Source organism: Erigeron canadensis, chromosome 8, assembly GCF_010389155.1.
Source record: "Erigeron canadensis isolate Cc75 chromosome 8, C_canadensis_v1, whole genome shotgun sequence".
Taxonomy (NCBI): Eukaryota; Viridiplantae; Streptophyta; class Magnoliopsida; order Asterales; family Asteraceae; genus Erigeron; species Erigeron canadensis.
This window is the reverse complement of record NC_057768.1, coordinates 40,324,178-40,343,988: the sequence shown is the minus strand read 5'-3', so window position 1 is coordinate 40,343,988 and position 19,811 is coordinate 40,324,178. Positions and strand designations below refer to the sequence as shown.

General features: G+C 38.0%; 2 protein-coding genes across 2 annotated transcripts; one reads left to right on the top strand and one right to left on the bottom strand.

The window, feature by feature from the left end:
• Nucleotides 1–1,042: 1,042 nt before the first annotated feature.
• On the top strand, nucleotides 1,043–11,130 carry LOC122609836. Its single transcript, XM_043782786.1, has 2 exons — nucleotides 1,043–1,630; nucleotides 10,576–11,130. Exons 1-2 carry the CDS (start codon nucleotides 1,065–1,067, stop codon nucleotides 10,985–10,987), a joined length of 978 nt encoding a protein of 325 aa, XP_043638721.1. The 5' UTR covers nucleotides 1,043–1,064; the 3' UTR covers nucleotides 10,988–11,130.
• Nucleotides 11,131–17,941: 6,811 nt separating this feature from the next.
• LOC122610836 lies at nucleotides 17,942–19,558 on the bottom strand. Its single transcript, XM_043783794.1, has one exon. The coding sequence runs from the start codon at nucleotides 19,556–19,558 to the stop codon at nucleotides 17,942–17,944; it is 1,617 nt and encodes a 538-aa protein (XP_043639729.1).
• Between the last annotated feature and the right edge of the window lie 253 nt (nucleotides 19,559–19,811).

Here is a 19,811-nt window from a genome sequence, read left to right as displayed (position 1 = left end):
AATTTTCGTATGCATAAACCTTTATTTTTAAGGATTACCGGTGACTTGGAGAGGAATTATAGGTATTTTCAACAAAGATATAATGGTGCGGGAAGCTTGATTTTGAGAGTTAATTCAAAACCAACACCATGACTGCCATGCTGAGTTACTGACTCGAGTTCTCGTATTTGAACTTTATTAAATATCAAAGGACGACTAATATATTGAATATTTTGGACATTCTCAATTTTGAAGGGTTTTTTTTGTAAAAGTAAAAACTCAAAGGTAAATAAATTGTAAAACCAAAGTTTTGTTAAACAAAACATAAAACAAAAAAATAAAAAATACATGTTTGGCCCACAAAAAGACATTATGAAGAAGCCTTGCTTCATGTGAATATGGGAGAAAGCCCCTAGATGACTGGATTGACACTTGTCAAAAGATGATTCGAGGAGGGGCTTTATGAGGAAGCCTTGCTCCTCATAGCCTTAAGGATCCATAGGGGCATCAACCCATTCTGGTTTTTTACTCCCTGGTATTATTTTATCCATACTTCGCTTGAAAAATAAAAACTTTAGTATTAGTTTTAGTTCCTGCAATTTTTGTCACCCCGACTTTCCTCAAGATACGTCACTCAATTACTTCTTGAATTAATTGGCTAAATACTAGACACCAATCCACCATAGATTAAATAAAATGAAAATGTGTAAATTAAAATGTGACCATTAAAATTGTGCCAAAAATACATATTATAGTTATAAAGCTTTTTTGAAACAAGATTAATCAAGTGAGATTATAACTGAATTATAACAATAAAAAAAGATATACATCATATATTTGATTATTTGTAGCTTTTATTTTAAAACTGAAATGTAACTAGAAAATGTTTGATGTAGTTATTTTTACAATAACACATTACATATCATGGAATACAAAAAATAATACTCCAATCATTTCAATTTTCAAATGTATAACCTTGGAAGATTTTGATGTTTTTTTTGGTACCAAAAGAACCAAACCCTTTTCAACTTGCATATAAAATCCCTTGTTTATTTCTCACAAATTAAACACACTCCTCACTATCAATGGCTTCCTATCTCTCACACCCATCAACAACAATCTTGAAACTATCCCCCAAAAAACCTCATTTCAAAACCTCAATCCACCAAATATCTTTCACATTCCTTCAAAACAATCAATCCCCCTTCATTTCAAAACCAATTTCGCCCTCACCCCAATTCATTTTTCACCTAAAAACTTGCTCTACAGGACCAATTTCTTCAATATATTCATCAACAAAAACAAATGAAATCCTTGAAAATCTTGAAAAGGATGAAACTTTACCATTGGTTCAAACCTCACCAGCCAAATTCATATTCTGGGTATTCTTATGGGCTTCTGTTTCAGTAGCTTTGTTTGCATTTTCACCTAGCGAGTCTAAAGCTCAACAAGCAAAAATTGGTGTGAAATCCATTAAAGCTTCAAGCTTTGGGCTAAAGTTTGCAAATTTTTTAAGAGGGTCAGGTTGGCCGGATGAAGCTGTTGTGTTTGCTTTGGCTACACTGCCTGTGATTGAGCTTCGTGGTGCTATTCCTGTTGGTTATTGGCTACAACTTAAGCCTCTTGTTCTAACTACTTTATCTGTTCTTGGGTTAGTCCACTTTCTGAATATCTTTTCATTGTTTTTATATTGTTGGTTATGTTTATCTTGTTTATGTATTTTTTGAATCTTGATTGTCTATTTGTGGGTGGGAGTCTTTTCTGTTAATTTAGTTATAAGTTATGACTTTTGTATAGCAACCACCACGATTCCCAATCATATAGATATGCCGGGTATGTGGAGGTAAGATTTAGACGGTCATACTTTTACCCAAAGGTAGAAAGACTGCTTCCAAACTGATCCCGGCTTAAATGTATTTTATAAGTTTGCGAGTATTGTGTAGAAGTAAATTATTTATGGGGAAGAAAATGATCTGATTATATACAGGAACAACTTATATTATAGTGAGGTTATATGTTTTGGTCAGTCATATGTGATATGTGATTCTTGTTAAAGTTGCATTGCTAAGAAACAATTTGTAAAAAGAAATGAAGATGTGATCAAGGGTTGTTTTGGTTGACGTGACTTGTAACTTGTGAGCATGATATGTAGGTGGGATTCATAAAAGTAAAACATCAAATAGCCGTCTAAAGAATAAAAATACGGCGAGAAGAGTTAATTGTTTAATGTCATTAGTTGGAGTAGGCCTTTCTCCTAAATTTTTTTATGTAAGATGAGAAAGTTGGGAAGGGTAGGAAGATAACAGGCATTTTTGTATGGATTCCAAGAGGGAATACCCCTATAGATTTTGACCTCTATTTAGTTGCAAATTCAGTTTAACTTGCAATTATTGTTTGTTGGGTTCACACTCATTCTATTATAATTAAACACAAAAGAAATAAATATCAAGGTATTTGATTTGGATCATCAACTTATATCTGTACTCTAACAAACCTAATATGCAAACGATGAATAGTTGGAGAAACCAGTAAGATTTATCTGAACAGGGGTGAAATACTTATTTTTTTTCTTTTAGCAAAAGCATCTGAAACCAATTTATCTCTGGCTTCCTTGCCTTGACGTAAGATCAGTTTACCGAAATGTGTTATTGTTATTATAAAGAAGACATCAAAGTTTGTCATAATAGTTCTTAAACTCGTAACAGTTATAATGAGTCAAACATCGATCCATATAAAAATGTTTCAGTTTATATGCGTAGAAAACATAGTTTGGTCCAATTCCAATTGTAGGCAATGCAATTCGTTCTGTTACGTAAAAGTGTAAAACCAAATTCCCACATTAGAACATGTAAAAACTTTAAGCAATTATACAAGCTTGTGGGTTACTCCTCCTATTGCCACATAGTTGTAGGATGGAACTTCTTTGGGCTTACATGCTAAGCTTTGTACATGTTGGCCGAAATCTGTCATAACAATCCGACCTTGGTTCTACTATCACAGTAGACCACCTTATCTCGCAAGCTGTCCCTTAGAACAGAACAACTACTATGATTTATAAACAATTAACTACCGATAAACATCACATGTTGTTTCAGATTCTGTAACGTCTCTTTTGTCACACGTATGTATCAAAAGTAAACCCAACCCAAAACTAGATACTTTTAACTCAATATTTGCCTTAGATCACAATTTCTCTAAGAGATGAATCTGTAAATGATAGGTTTTACGGAGAAAAACCTACAAAACTCCCAAAGAAATATAGAGAACGAGAGAGACAAGCTACTGCCAAATATTTTTCTTCTTCCCTTTACTCAAATACAAGTTACACAGTAAGTAGTAAAACTAAGAACTGCCTATTCTATACTTTAGGAGAAATAAAGTAAACATGCAAGTTAATATTAGTAGTGTGTGGTCACGTCCATAAGTATATATCCTAAGCTTACTTCATGATAAATACATATTTAGTAATACATATTCAATTTGCATTAACGTGGGTATATATATAGAGATAGTGGTGCGTATCTACACTCTCACCCTTAAAAACGTCCTTGTCCTCAAGGACGGTTCGATTTTGCCACGCTGGTCGCCATTCTCGTCGTCCGGTGGCATTAGGGTCTCTATTCTTCAACACTGAACACTGGCTAGCGAACAAAATTATGCTAAGACTCGTCTTTGATGAAGTTGTCAGTTTTGATCGGTTGGGAATCAAGCCAGATAGTTTTGTGGTGATGATGATGTGTGTCATAACGATGTGAACAAATGGCGGAGAGGAGGGGACCATGGATATCACATCCTGAATTTTTGGACATTTGTGAGTTGGGATGGAAATAGGAGGTGTCAACAGTGTGGGGAAAACTGACTTTGTGTGACAACCCCATGTTTAGGCATATCATAGGTCAATTTAGTAGTTGGATCGGACGAGGAAGCGGAAGAGGAAGTTTGGGTAGCGACTTCGTTCATCATGTGAGATGTTCGGGTCCTCAATACCATGAATTGAACCAATAAAGAGGTTTATCATCAAAGAACTCAACAACATATGGAAATCATTCTTTCTCATAGATTGCATAAAGGAGAAGTACCATTCAGCTTCACAAAACCACCGAGTAGGATAGGAACCGGTGAAGCGAGGTAGAGACATGGAGAGCCCGAGTTCTTCCAAAGCCATGGGGGCTAAGGATCAATGGAAGAACCAATTGATAGGCTTTACGGAGAAAAACCTACAAAACTCCCAAAGATATAGAGAACTAGAGAGAGAAGCAACTGCCAAATATTTTTCTTCTTTCCTTTACTCAAATGCAAGTTACATATATAAATAGTAATAACTAAGAACTGCCTATCCTAGATTTTTGGAGAAATAAAGTAAACATGCAAGTTAATATTAGTAGTACGTGGTCACGTCCATAACTATAGATCCTAAGCTTACTACATGAGAAATACATATTTAATAACTAGTAGGGTACCCGCGCAAGGGAGCGGTGACGGTGGGGACGACGATATGGTGATGGGGGCGACGGGTGTTGATAACGGCGGTGTCAACTGGTGTAGGTTGAACTACTTTAGAAGATAAGGGATTCGAGTGTAAATTACTAAGATAAGGGTTTAAGGTGTAAATTAGTTCACTAAGGGCAAATTGATAATTTCTAATGACTCTTCCTAATATAGGGGGTTTATTAGGGGAAATTGGGTCATTTTCAATGTAACTGTAACTATTTCTAAAAGGAGGGGAGACTATAATCTTTATAAAGGAGTATAGAAGTATAGATACATATTCAATATGCATTTACATGGGTATATATATAGAGATAGTGGTGCGTATCAGTAAACCTATCTTCTAACTCCAACTTAGCTTACTTTTATAGACGAATTATCATTTTACACTTACTATTGCGATAAGCCTTTTGTCCATAAGGCTGCAGTATTAGTAGACAGATAACCTTCCCTCATTCTGCACAACTGTACATAATGATGTGATTAGCTCTATTTGAATGGGGCTCTTTTTTTGGTAGATAGACATATGTCCCGTCCTTCAAGCTTCCCTAACAAATATGCCTCTCGTGATTCAAAAAGAGGTTTTGTTCTGAACCTCTCCAAAGATTTGGAGTCCAACGGAGGTTCCCTATACCAGGAATCAGGAGTTTCATACAGAAAGGAACTGTCTCTGATTCTAATGCAGCTGACTTCTTGTAAGAGACACGGAGAGCTATGAAAATGATATAAGTCACTCTATTAGGGGACCTTAAGCTGATATTATTAACCAACCAAAGTTACAGGCTGCGCAAACGTGAAAGGATGGAAAAGTGGTTTGCTAGCTGAATTGAAGTTATTATAGAAAACCATTATTTAAACAATATGGCAGTGTATTGGTAATGGAGCAAGTGGTCTAGTCAATGGAAGTCAAGTTATTTAAAGCTGGGCAGGAAATGTCAGTTGATCAGTTTACACATTTCATAAATTGATTGAACTGAACACTAACAATTTTACTCTCCATTTTGACTCAGGTAGAGTACACATTACACTAACAATTAGGAATCCTTGTAGGCTTGTTGGGTTTTGAAGTCCTTTTGGGCTAGTTGGCCTTAGGGCCTGTTTTTGTTTTGTTAAGTAAACCCATTATGTCCATTACTCCAACAAACCCTAATCTGTTATCTAGTCTATGCATTGTAATTTTTGTACTGAGCGACTGAGCTAATAAAAAACCTTAGTTGCAGGCGTGAATTAGTTCACACACATTGTGTGAGATACCACGTTAATTCTCGTGTTCGTTCTTAATTTTTCTGTTTTGCTTCTGCTGTGCAACCTGTTTCTAACAAGTGGTATCAGAGCTTAGGCTGCTGAAATTCGCGATTCAGAGGCTGTTTTCTGCTTCTTTGTTTGCTGATCTTGTTCTGCTGCTGTTTGGATCTGATTAGCTGCTGTTTACTGCTGCTGTTTGTGGCTGTAATCTGCTGTTTTGCTGTTGATTGCTGCTGTTCACTGCTGTTTATCGTTTACTGCCACTGGTTGCTCTGCTGGAGCTGTTTTTCCTTCTTCCTGTTCAATCAGTCCTTGCGACAGCCACCAGCTGCCGCTGTTTCATCACCACCAGCCACCTGCCGTCGCTGCAGTCAGCCAACTCAGTGCTGAAATCTTCTGTTCGCATCAGATCTGGTAAATCTGTTCAAATAATCTGATTGAGGTATTCTGTTCGGGTGAATTTGATTGAAATTTTTTTGGTCAGTGATTGTGATTTAGGGTTTCTGAATTTGAGGGTTTGGTGATTTGTTGATTGATTGGAAGAACTGTTTTTGGATCGGATTGGTTGGTGTTTGATTGGTTTTTTTTGTTTGCTTCTTGTTGACGGGTATTAATCAACTAAGTTGAAGTTGGGTAACTTTGGTTGTTTATTTCTTCGTTTGTCATTATGGCTAAAGACGGGAAATTTGTGATTGAAAAGTTTGACGGTTCGGATTTTAGTTAGTGAAAGATGCAGATTGAAGCATTACTAGGTCAAAAGGACCTGGACATGGTTCTTGGTAAAACAACGGAGAAGATAGATAAAGAACATGAACCTCTTTCGGATACAAAGGATAAAAAAGCTAGAGGGATTGTTACATTGAGTTTGACGAGAAACGTGGCTTACAACATCATGTTTGAAACCACCGCTAGTGGTATGATGTCGGCGTTGTCAAATATGTATGAGAAACCGTCTGCTGCTAATAAGGTATTCCTTATAAGAGAGTTGTTTAATATGAGAATGAAGGAGGGGAGCTCAGTTACCGTGCACATATACGATCTGAGTTCTATTCTGTCCAGATTGTCATCTATGGGAACGAATTTTGATGAAGAGACCAAGGCTATACTATTGCTATCTTTACTGCCTGATAGTTAGTCCGGGACTGTAACACCTGTTACAAGCTCGGTGGGAATTGACTGGATTACTTTTGAAAAGATTCACGACTTGGTACTAGGTGAAGACATTCGCCGAAGAAGTGCAAAGGGTGGGTCTTCTTCTGATTTGTTACATGTTGGCAGGGGAATAAATAATAGCAGAAATAGTGGGACAGTAAGGGCCAGGGCAGGAGCTCGTCTAGGGCTCGTCCGAGTGTGCGATGTTGGAACTGCAACGAGACAAGACTGGGCATTAAATGAGTCAATGTCCGAATAAGAATTCTACGAAAAAGAATTTTGATGGATTGAACACTGCTACAGCAAGCGACTCCGAAGACGATGTCTTGATGATGTGTGTTGAAAGCAGTGTGGATTCATGGATCATGGATTCCGGTGCATCTTTCCATGCTACCCATAGCAATGATTGCATGTAGAATGTTAAAAAAGGCGATTTTGGCAAGGTTAGGCTGGGAAACGGTGAAATTCTTGATGTGACTGGCATGGGGGATTTGGATCTTATTAATACTTTGGGCACTACTTGGACTTTGTGTGACGTCAGGGTTATTCCGAGGCTTCAAACGAAGTTGATCTCCGTTGGGCAGTTGGATGAACAAGGTTTAGACGTTAAGTTTGTTGGTGGAAAGTGGAAGGTCTTTAAGGGAAATCTCGTGGTTGCTAAGGCTTTCAAGAAAGGGTCGTTGTATATGGTGCATGTTTCGTCTGGGGAAGTGACCACCCCTGTTAAGGCGAACGCTGAAGTCGGGCTCGCCGATTCGGTAGCTAAATGAGTTTAGTTGACGGTAAAGAACTCTGGGACTCCAGGTAATACACTTGAGGGGATTCGGAAGCCTGAACATGTACGGGAGTTTCGTTACATTGGGGGTAGCTTGACACAGTCTGGAAATCTACGTTGGGTTCGGAAGACTAGGGATCCGAATGAAATCTCTCCCGAGAAGTTACCGTTAGTGGAGTGTGTTCCTCTGAGAGTCCCTGTATCTGATGGTTTGAGTCTATGGCAATCTGTTAGGATTGAGGATGAAAAGTCAGGGTCTGTTGAGACCGTGTTGGAGTCATCTGAGGCTCCAACTGGGCCCTCTGTTTGCTAACGAGTGGGGGTCCGCTGCAACTAGGTGTGTTATGGTTTCAAGTTTGGTTTGTTCGTTGAGCTGGACCTGTTCTTCTTCTGTTCCATGTGTTTTTTGAATTACTGATTGCTGAAGACTTGGATTGTTGTGAGCTTGTTGGTGACTTGTTTTCCCACAAGCCCTTCAAGTGGGAGATTGTTGGGTTTTGAAGTCCTTTTGGGTAGTTGACCTTCGGGCCTGTTTTTGTTTTGTTTACTAAACCCATTTGGGTTTACTTGTCCATTACTCCAACAAACCCTAATCTGTCATCTATATATATTCAGGTCTATGCATTGTAGTTTTTTGTACTGAGCTAATAAAAAACCCTAGTTGCAGGCGTGGATTATTTCACACACATTGTGTGAGATACCACGTTAATTCTCGTGTTCGTTCTTTAATTTTTCTGTTTTGTTTCCGCTGTGCAACCTAACAGCTTGCATATGTGTACATGGTGTGCATAGTAGATTCACCATGAACAAAAATATGGTTGCAAATTACAGTCAAAAGTCCAGTAAAAAAGGCCCCAATATTTGGTTAATTGTGAGTTGTGATTACAAATTTATGGATCGAGTCTCAGAAATAGTCTTCTAGCAAAATACAAGTGAAAGATTGTGCAAAGGGTTTTGCCTCCAACCCTTGCAAAGATGAGGAGTTGGATATCTGGGTCTATCCTTGAATAATATCATTTGTCAAGGTCTCTGTTAAGCTCAAGCCCATCCAAAATTGGATCTCGGTTTTCTTTAGTATTAGTATTTTTATTCAACAAGTGTTTAGGTCCTCGAGCCTCAGTTGTCTTTAACTTGATGTGAAGAAACTTGAAATGTTGTCTTTACTATGAAATGTTTAGTTCATCAGTAGGGTCACGAAGTTCGCATGGAGTAAATTTGAGATAGCAACAAAAATGTAAAAGCAACGCACAAAATAGAAACCTATATATTCACATGGCGTGGTCAAGAAAATAGCAACAAGGACCACGATCACACTAGCTCGTCAATCTTATTAAATTTGGATAAAGGTTTTACTGTTACAAGGAGACGTACTTTTACAAGGAAAAGGATGCTGCCTTTGAGACTTCGAAGGCACTCCCACCCTCATTCTCTTGTATGGGTCGCGGCTTAACAAACGTCTGTCAACATCATACTCCACAACCAGACAGAATTTACATTATTCCCTTCCAGATGTATTGCATTATTCATTTGCTATAACAAGTTCTAGAATTATTTATATGTGAAACCACAATCTCAAAACTAAGCTATTTGCTTATTAGTAGAAGAGGTAGCAAAATGGGCGGGTTCGGTAGTGGGTTCAGGCTGAAATACGTCATTTTGAAAACTGGTCATGAGTGAATTGTTACCATTAACCAGGTTTCATGTTCTCGTTATTATTGCAAAAGTATGTGTGAAATTCGCCTCACCCAAAGGAACAGCATTTTGATCACAAAATCCTTTCACGCTGTAGGTCCTAGGAGTTGCTCATAGCAAGTTGATGAGTAGATATGATGTTGTTTTGAAGGTGGCTTATCTGTTCGAAATCGAATTTTTGTCTGGTTTTTCAGTTTCGACAGACGATTTAAAACTTCTGCAATCTACAGCATGCAAGACCCATTGAATACAAAGTTTGGGTTCTAGTTTTTGCCCATTTGGACCCAGTGGGGTATAATTGACTCTGCAAATAGTAACCAAACTTTACCCAAATTGACCTAAAGTTATGAATTGGGCCACCATCACCTCTTCGAATTAGAAATCACAAGTTGGAGGAGCTGTCAGTTTGCAGATATTTAAGTGAAAATCAAATTTGTATATTATTTTTGGTTACCTTATTTTATTCTTTGACACCACCTTTGTCGGGTCACTAATATACATGAACCAAGCCCACTGCCACCAACAGTTTTTTGTTTTTTTGGGGGGTTTCTACGATCTGGGATTATAATCTCGAATTTTAAATAATCAGGCACTAAAATCTCTTAAGAGGATCGTTTATCACATTGTTAGGTTTATTATATCCATGGCCTAGCCAAAATGCCTTTCAGGGTCTTGAACTATTCACTACTTATACCTTCTTGCTTATTACAAACTGGCGAGTTTGGTAAATCGGTAATGGATCACGCCATCACGGTGATTTCCTTTATTATGTGCACATCATAACTGGCAGGTTGTGTCCTCCCATCACATTTGGGTCCATTGTGCTGAATTCTGTGAATAGTCAATTTATTGATTATGATTACAAAACTATTCGAATTTTTCTTAAAAATAATTATACTCTTGTACATACAATATTCTAGGATGTCATAAACAATTAAGTACATATTTATACCCATTTTAACTTGTTTGACCCGCTTTATCTTTAACCCATTTTTCTGTTGTTAATCCAAGTACAACCCTAATTTCCAGTTTCCATGTTTAATGTGTTGATATTGCTACACATAGCAAGAATGATTATGAGTTTATGACTGTGAGTCATTAAATTTTGAGCACATGCAAATAAGCTTTGACCATGACCCAAACTTGCCCCTCTTCATTTTGTTTTCTTTATTTGTAAATGCAGCCCTTTATGTTTGTTAAGTTTTGTGTCGTTATAACATACATTTGGTCTTAATTATTTTCAGGAATATGGTTCCCGTGCCTTTCATTATACTCTACTTAAAACCACTAGCAACATTCCTGGCTGGAACCAGCAAGTCAGCGTCTCGGTTCCTGGACCTACTATTCAAGAAGGCAAAAAGTAAAGCAGGTCCCGTTGAAGAGTTCCAATGGCTCGGTCTCATGTTATTTGTAGCAGTACCATTCCCAGGCACTGGGGCATGGACTGGAGCTTTCATTGCTTCCATTCTCGATATCCCATTTTGGTCAGCTGTATCTGCAAACTTTTGTGGAGTAGTGTTAGCCGGTCTTTTAGTCAACATGTTGGTCAACATCGGACTCAAGTATGCCATCGTCGCTTGTATTGTAATGTTCATTGCATCAGGGTTTATGTGGAGCTTCCTTCGTGTTCTGAGAAAACGTTTTACCTCTTCATGATCGTGTTGATTCTGAATTGTACTGATTTCTTATTAAATAAACGTGGCCCTAATTTGATTTTTTGATTTCATTGGAGTGTTCGATGGTAAACAGTCGTTATACTTAACGATTCATCAATGCATCTTGGTTAACTTTAAGGCTCATACATAGTTTCTGTTAGGTTACACTATAGACCATACAGGTGGGTTTTGGTTATGTGTAAAATGTTTTTGTGCCTTTATGTCCACTTTTAATGGGCCAAGTTAGGCTGTGTTGATGCATTAAGATTTTTGTTTGCTTTTCGCAAATCATAAGTAACTGGTATGGTATTAAATAATATTATCAAAACTTTTATCAAAGTAATCTAACTTTTTCTTTTAGACACTTTACTAAGGTAATCAACACTCAAGTATATCGATGATGTTTTACATATAGATATTTGCTTATTTTCTTTCCTTATTTTTTTTTTCTTTCCCAAAAGGCATTAAATTTATACATCATTAATCTTAATGGAAAAAACCTCACAATACTTATAAAAAAAACAGTAAATTATGTACTATTAGTTTTGGGTTTAAATCCTGGTATGAGCAAAATATTCTCAAGAATTGAGACAGGTGTTTTCACATAATGACTTTTCTCCGTAATTGGAGTTGGATATATGAAGAGTCATGTCGCTGAACTCTAATTTACCGTTTAAATAAAAAAAAAAACTCACAAGACCCGTTGAATTCCCATCAATTGGTTAAAAAAAATAATAATAAATAACTTCGCCTGAAACAAACTCATATGGTTTACATGTTTTATTTACTACATCTGACAATAAAATGAAAACTGTTTGATACGAGTCAGGACAATCAACGGCAACAATATTTTATCGTGTTACAATCACAAAGCATTTAAACAACTGTTATGCAGACATAATTTCTAATGCAATCCTTTTCAACTATGTGTTTAGCTATCTAATATCCACGAAGATGATATGAATCATTTACCGTCATCTTCTTGCTGTTCTTACTTTTACATAACACAGACGTAACACATTGTCGTGCTAAATATTTCCGAACAATTTAGGTAAATATTTTGAAGATAACCTAGTAATGGTTTGTAATAACACAATTACAAAGAATTAGATACACTGGGAAAAATAAATTATCTTTATTGAATACCTGCATAATGAAACTTCATCCACTCATCTAACATATATTGGATTTCAAAGATATATGTGCAAATAAAGAAAGACTATGCTTATTTAAAAATAGGTTATAATAGATTCTTTGCAAACCCATGTGCTATGAGACAGACTAATTATGTAAATGTAATTTCTAGTTTTATACTTCATCATTATCACATGTCGAATTAGCTTTATCGTTAAAAAAAAAAAAAAAAAAAGTAATGTATTTATATTCTTTGTATTTTTTTTATTGTTTTTATATATTCGTGTAACTGAAACATGTTGACAGTAGTCTACAAATATAAAAAAACGATGAAGGTGGGAACTGTAAGTTGAAGCATTTTAAAAGGGGTGAATCTTAAACTTAAACTTTTAGCTACACATGTGGCAGGTTATGAAGACCAATCTGACAACCCAGTATGGTACGCACGTTGGAAGCGGGTCCCACAAAAACACGTGTCAGTATCTGAGTGAAGGGACCTAAAATACACATCAATGGTCCTTTCAAATAGGGCCCACATCCCCTAAAAACTGGACAAGTCTTCAAGACGTAGAGTAGGACCAGTAATCAGATGCCACGTGGGGCCAGGTTATCAAATCAACGGCCATTGTGGTGGGTCCCTCGATTATCAAAGACGTTGAGAGATGTACGGTGTTTATCCGGTGTATTGAAAGAAAATTTTATCCTTATGTATTGGTAACTTTTTTTTATCCTTTTTTTAAAAACCAAATGTACTACACTAATAATTTACACTAATTAATTTTAAGTTATATTATGGTCTAGGATTTAACTTTAATCTCTACTTTGAAAACCTCTGTAAATTAGCTAACCTCACAATAAAATCTTTATCTATTAAGTAACATAAATAATTATTGTTTGTACAGCCAATCCGGTAGCCTAGAAAGGAGGAATGGGGGTGTTTGTGGTTGTGGTTGTTCGTTGGCAATTCCCTTCCGGTAAGGCGGAGCCTTTTGTACGCCAAGAAAGTGTGTATGAGATTGTGTCTTGATTTAGCCATCCTCCCCCCTATTTATAGGGGGTTCATGACTTATTCCCCAAGTAGGGTTTTCATGGGTCGTGTATATCTCTTCCGGAAATAAAATATTTGTTCTGATCTTCTTTCCTAATATATAGGATTCTTGATAGACACAAATCCTTTCCTTGTTTACCGGAAGCAGAACGTACCCTTCAAGCGTACCCTGGGTGCTTGCCCCTGGGTGGGTACGTCATCAAGCCCCCCAGTCTAATGGGGTGACTCTGCGGAGATCATCGTATTAGACTCATTATCTGCCCTTAACCTGCGCCTTTTTTGAAATTTCACGCAAAATGTAGGGTCTTTTTTTTGAAAATAATGTTGGTAGGTTTCGGGTATTAATTTGAGAGATAGTGGGCGCGCATCTCGAAAATTAATCCCTTTGATCGACGGCTCTCTCGATTAATCGCCATATAAATATCTTTGTGTAGTTATTTTCCGATCAAATTCTTCGTCCCATCAAAAAAGATTATTCCGCTGCTTCTTGAGAGAAAAAATCTTCTTCCACCAAAGGTACGATCTTTTTCCTCTGTTCTTATTTTTAGAATAATCCCTAGGAATGAATGCGAAACGTGGTATTGCCACTACCAAATCTGTTGTTGATGCTGACACGCTCAGGGAGTTTGTGGATAAATTTTTTCCCGGCCGTCATGCATCTTTCCGATTACCCACTTGTTCTCAGAGTGCATTAAACCCCCCAAATGGGTTTGTTACTATATATGTGAAATCTTTCACTATGGGAAATCTTAGGTATCCGTTTCCTAGTTTCTTTCTTGAGGTCTTGAAGTACTTTAAGTGTCACATATCGATGATGCATCCTTTAGGGATTGCTAGGATAATAGCTTTCGAAGTTGTTTGTCGTGCTTATGGTGTTGAACCATCTGTGACATTGTTTAGAAAACTTTTAAATATATCAGTCGCTGGTGACTGGGTCACTATTGCGAATAGGCCTGGTATTGAGTGTATTATTAAGGGTGGTGTTGATATTCGCGACTGGAAGGATGAGTTTGTGTTCATGCACCATAGTTTGTTTCCCCAACATTGTGAGTCGTTGTATGAAAAAAGTAGGCTAAAAGTCCAAAAGAAGGGGTTTTTTGGTGATCCTGTTCCTGATGATGATGGTGGTGAAATATATGATATTTTAGAAGAGGAAGGTTTTGTTGTGTACCGTTATCCAGATGGAGTGTTATTTAGGGCAAACCTTATTCCTGCTTGATGTGACTAATTTATACCCATTACCCACATCCTTATTGGCCTGTTTCTTATGTGTTTTAAGTCTATTTCATGTGCATTTGGCGCGTTTATGGCGTTTGTTAGTGGTTTCAGGCGCTAGACAGGTTACGTGCTTATTTGGTACATTTTTGGAAGACTTATTGGCCTTAAAGATGAATCATAACCGAGAGTTGTTCAAGGAAGAAGAAATGGTGAGTTTAAGATCGTAAAAGAAGATTTCCACATTAATCTTGCCACTGCGCCGCAGTGGAGGGTGCACATGCTCACTGCGCCGCAGTGGGTATAGTTGTTCTGAAAGAATTTGATCAGAAGAAAAAGGATGCGCCGCAGTGGGAAGGAATATAGCCACTGCGACGCAGTGGTTGGAAGTCAACTAGGGTGTCCAAGTCAAAGTTCCGACTGCGCCGCAATTGTGGAAACTCAAGATGACTGCGCCGCAGTCAAGTGAAAGAAAACTGTACACCAAGTCAGAAAAAATAGATTGCGACGCAGTGGACGGCTATATAGTCACTGCGCCGCAGTGAGAGGTCGGTCAACAAGGTCTTTTAGGCCGACTTATGCATCAGTTTTCAAGGGGGTATAAATACAAACCCTAGGACGAATTTTCCAGCATCAAAAAATCTTTCCAGGAGATGTTCTACAAGGGTTCTTCTTCCTCCAATCAAGATTATTTCTTAAGCGGATTCGTTGAAGATTCACGGGCACCCATTTAGATTGTATCTACTTATTGTCTTGCATTTTATTTTTCTTAAACGATTGGTACATCATGTTTCTCTTCTATTTTATTCATTATTGTGAATTGATCATGAGTGGCTAAACGTTTAATCATCCACCTTGATGAAACTAGACGGATAATGTGATTGCAATATTTTTAATTCAAAAAGGGTTTATTTAATTATCGTTGTTCTGTGATCTTGATGATGTTAACTCTTTTCATTAATTAATTTTGATATTGGTTGCATATGATTCTTCGTTGGTGGTACAAGTTGAATGCGTATGTGATTTTAAAACGCTTACTTGTCTATAAGTAATTATCACTAGTTCATGGTATGATAGTGAATATCATTTAAAGAAAAGATTAATTTTGTCAACGTGATTGATATCGGTTGGTGGTACCACGCTATTGTCACATAGGATCAATTGACAATTTGATAGTCAATAAAACTGATTGTTAGAAGAATTGTCTTAGTCTTGGTGGTACCGGCTTGGGTAATTCGACTAGTAGTTAGGTGATTCGATAATTTGTTTACGGTTGGTGGTACCACGTGAGTATCTCATTCTTGTCACGACTATCTTTAAACTCTAGAGAATTTGTTCTTCATTAAATGCAATCACATTTGAAGTCGAGGGAAGTCAAGGTGGATGACTTTTAATTATATTGTCTTAAGTGTTTTTTTTAAATTTATGCAATTATTTTGCAAACCAATTTACTTTATTTGTCAAAAGGATTTTCGAAGCAACACCCGTTTTCCAAACCATTTCATGAGCAACTAATCATTTCCAATCCCTGAGAACGAACTCAGACTTACCTTTTAACTATATTACAAACGGTCGGGTTCACTGCCCGTGAGTGCGTAGTAGTGATTTTTTGGGTAGTTTTAGTTTTATAAATTTAAAGCTCGATTTTGCACATCATTGCTCTTGCTGAAGGGGAGGAAGAATTTGATGGTATGCTCTTCTTGTATGATCTTTATATATGCTCTGCATGCTTTGTCATTGTGTGCCTCTATTTTGTTTTGTAGAAATGTCTTACCTGAAATTTGTGAAGAAAGGTACAAAGGAGGTGTCTCAAGCTCCCAACCCAAATGTGTCTGCTGGTGGTAGTGTTGGAGAAATAACTAGTGAGACAGCAGAGGTTGCTAGTCGTCCCCCCCCCCCCCCCCCCCCGTGTTGCAAGCCATTGATGTTGATCTAATACCTGATGCTGGCAATAAGAGGACCAGTGTTCTTCCCCCTGGTGGATCCATTGGTACCCGTCTGAAGAGGGCTAGGATTGCTGCTGCCAGTGCTCATACTACAAATGAGGATGTTGAAGAAGGTAATAGAAAAACTCGTGCTTCAAACAAGAAATCCAAAAAGTCTGCTTCTGCTAGAGATTCTCCAAAAACAGGTAAGGTTAGTTATTTTGCTGCAATATGATTAGTTTCTAGCTTATTATTTGCATGAATTCTTCATTCTTGCTTCTGCTATTATTGTGTGCAGAATTCTATGAATCAAACTGGATATTCAGGTCTCAGGTTCCCAAACATACAGTTGAAGAGATAAGGTCAATGGAGCCCCGGGAGTTCTTGACTTTATACGATGAGGATTGTGATGCCCATACTACCACAACCACTGAAATGCGACTCAAATTTGAGGCACTTATGAAAGCTGTGAAAGAGAGTACTCACCGGGAATCCCTGTTGAATGATAATGTGATAGATCTTGAGAAGAAGCTGGCAGATTATGGTGAAGCTGCATCTGCCCTTGATACATTGAAGGAGAAAGAAGCCCAGTTGAAGTCCCAAGACTTCACCTTGCATTCCAGAAATGAAGAGATTGCCAAGTTGAAGGCAGAATTACAATCCAAGTTTATTGAGAGTGCTAGAGTGTTGTCCCAATCACAAGCAGACAAATTGTTAATCGAGGACCTTTCAAAACAATTAGGAGCTAAGGGTTGATCGCAACAGAGTTGTGTCTGAATATGTCCCTTATGTATGTAAGTCTCTGTTGGCACATCCTGATGTTTTGAAGGCGGCGGGTGATGGTATCTTAGTAAACCGATTGGAGGAGAGGTCCAAGGTGTTGGAAGAATTTATCCAGGAAGGTCATGTGGACCTGGCTTCCCGTCTTGATTATGATGCAGATGCTTCCCAAAAGGTCGAGGCTGCTGCTAAAGACTGGGAGGATGCCAAGTTTCCTGTTATTGCCTCCTTTGTTGCCCATCTCGATTTGTTTGTTGATCAACTCTTGTCGTTGGAAATTTGAACAGTTGAAATATTTGGCTTTTTTAGCCTTGGTTTGTAAAACAATATAACTTCCCCTAGCCCCCCAGTGTATCTGGGTTTCTTCTTTTGGACCTGCGGGTTGTTTGAACAATTATCATGATGTTTATGTTATGCACTTTGATAATCTGCTTACCTTCTTCAGGTTTTTGCATGCTATGCGTATGCTTGATTGCTTTTGCTGCAATTTAGGCATAGATTTTGATTGTGTACTTGCTTTGTTAGCAGTTAGGTATGTATGTTCTTTGCTTCTTCAGCGACTCGAGCGTATTGTTTAAGATTTGTGCATTTTGCTTTTTCAGCGATTATGCATGTATATATAGTAAAATCATAGGAGTATGATTTAAAGTGTAGATGCCTTGCTTGGCATTGTTTAGGCCTGTGTTTTATAGTCATGACTTTATCGTAAAATCATAGGAGTATGATTTTTGCCTTTGTTGGCGTTTTTTGAAATTATGTGTGTGAGGTTGCGATCCTTCTTCACCATGAAACATAATTTTTATTGAGTTTTATTGAAGCATAGAATAGTTCTAGATACACGAAATAGATAGACTTATTCTGCTTTGTGAGTGCTATTTTCGAGTTCTGGGTCTTCTTGCTTTTTTATTTCCATTTTGTGGAATGTATTTGCAAGTTCCCCTTCTTCTCTTCCTAGCCTCCTTTTCTTTGTTGGCATACTGGTGCCAGTTTGTCCATGAACTCTGGGTGGCTCATAACTTCCCCGGATGCTTGCTATCCCATCCTCCGTTTGAAACTTGACCATGTTGTGTATGACGGAGGGTATCATCCCAAACTTTTGTAGTGCTGGTCTCCCCAGGATTGCATTGTAGGGCGAGGGTCCTTTGATTAGCATAAACGTTAGCTCCTCTGTCCTCCTACGTGGTCCTACAACAATTGTGACTGCTAGGGTAACTTTTCCCGCATGCTCTGTTTTATCACCAGAGAAACTTATTAGCCGAGTCCCTGGGGGTGATGATAAGATACGCAGGAGTGGGTTATCCCTTGGGAATGCATGCTCATATAGTATATTGCAATCGCTTCCATCATCGATGTGGATCTTGTCTACCCATCTTTCCTGCAGTATTGCTTTGATCGCTATTGGGTCGTCCGAGACATTTGTTCCCAGTATTGGTGGAAATGAGATTTCTCCTACGCTTTGGATTAGTGCATCAACTCCCTTTATCTTCTCGACTTGTCTTTCTCGTCTGATTGTATAGATTGTTGCCTGGGTATTGTTGTTTTTCTGCTCCCCAGACTCATCTGCTTTTGGCTTTCCTTGTTGTCGGATTTCTTTTACCAGATGCGCCAATTTTCCTGTTTTAATGGCTTCATCAATGGCTTTCTTCAATTGTATACACGAATTGGTATCGTGTCCTGTATCATTGTGGAAATCACAATATTTATCTTTATCCCTTCTTCCCCTTTCACTTAACTTTGATGGGGTGGGGAATGTTTTCCCTACTGCCTCTGTGAGTAATATTTCCTTTGGAGTTTTTGTCATCTCTGGCAATGATATGTTATAATCTCTTCTCTTTTCTTCTCTATTATATGGGCTGTATCGTTGCTGATCTTTGTTTGATTGCCACTTTCCTTTTTTGTACCTTGTATCATCCAAATTACTTGCTCTGATTTCTTTTGTGTCCAGGAATTTGTAGGCTTTTTTCTTTGCTTCATCGAATGTCTCTGCTAAATCTGTATTTAAGCATTCGACCAATTCTCTATTTCGACAACCGTGTATTAGCCCAGAAACCCTCTGTGGCTCTACTAGACCTGTGATTTCTTGTGATTCCACGGTGAATCTTTCTATGAAGTCCCTAAAGGTTTCATTTTCTCTTTGTTTGATATTGTGGGCTGCCACATGTGTCTTCTTGTGCTTTTTCTGTTGACAGAAGTGCGATAAAAACTTTGTTTTGAGTTCATCGAAGTTGTTTATCAATCCTTCCGTTAGGCTACCCATCCATTCTCTTGCGTCACTTGTTAACCCCATTCTGAATGCTTTACACGCCACTGGTTCGACCCAGTTTTGCATTTCTGCTGTCCCCTCAAACCTTTGCAGGAAATCATCTGGGTCGTCCTTGCCATTATATGTCCCTAGGTGTGTTGGGTATTTCATGTTTGCTGGCAATGGGTGATTTCTTATCCATTCTGCAAATGGTGATTTTACTGGCATCCTGCTAAGAATGAATGGTCTGGGTGTGTTTTGTTGATATGATTGTGGAGTTTGGTATGTGTTTGGTCCCCAGGTATTTGTGCCGTAGGTGTTGAAATTTGGGCCCCCAGCCTGATAGTATTGCCCGTACCCGTTATTTGCCCCCGAATTATAATGATAATTGTAATCCTGACCTGGTTGTGGTCCTGTATGATGATAGTGTGCTCCTGGGGCTTAGCCTGGCATTTGGAATCCTTTTTGGGGTGGGTTTTGA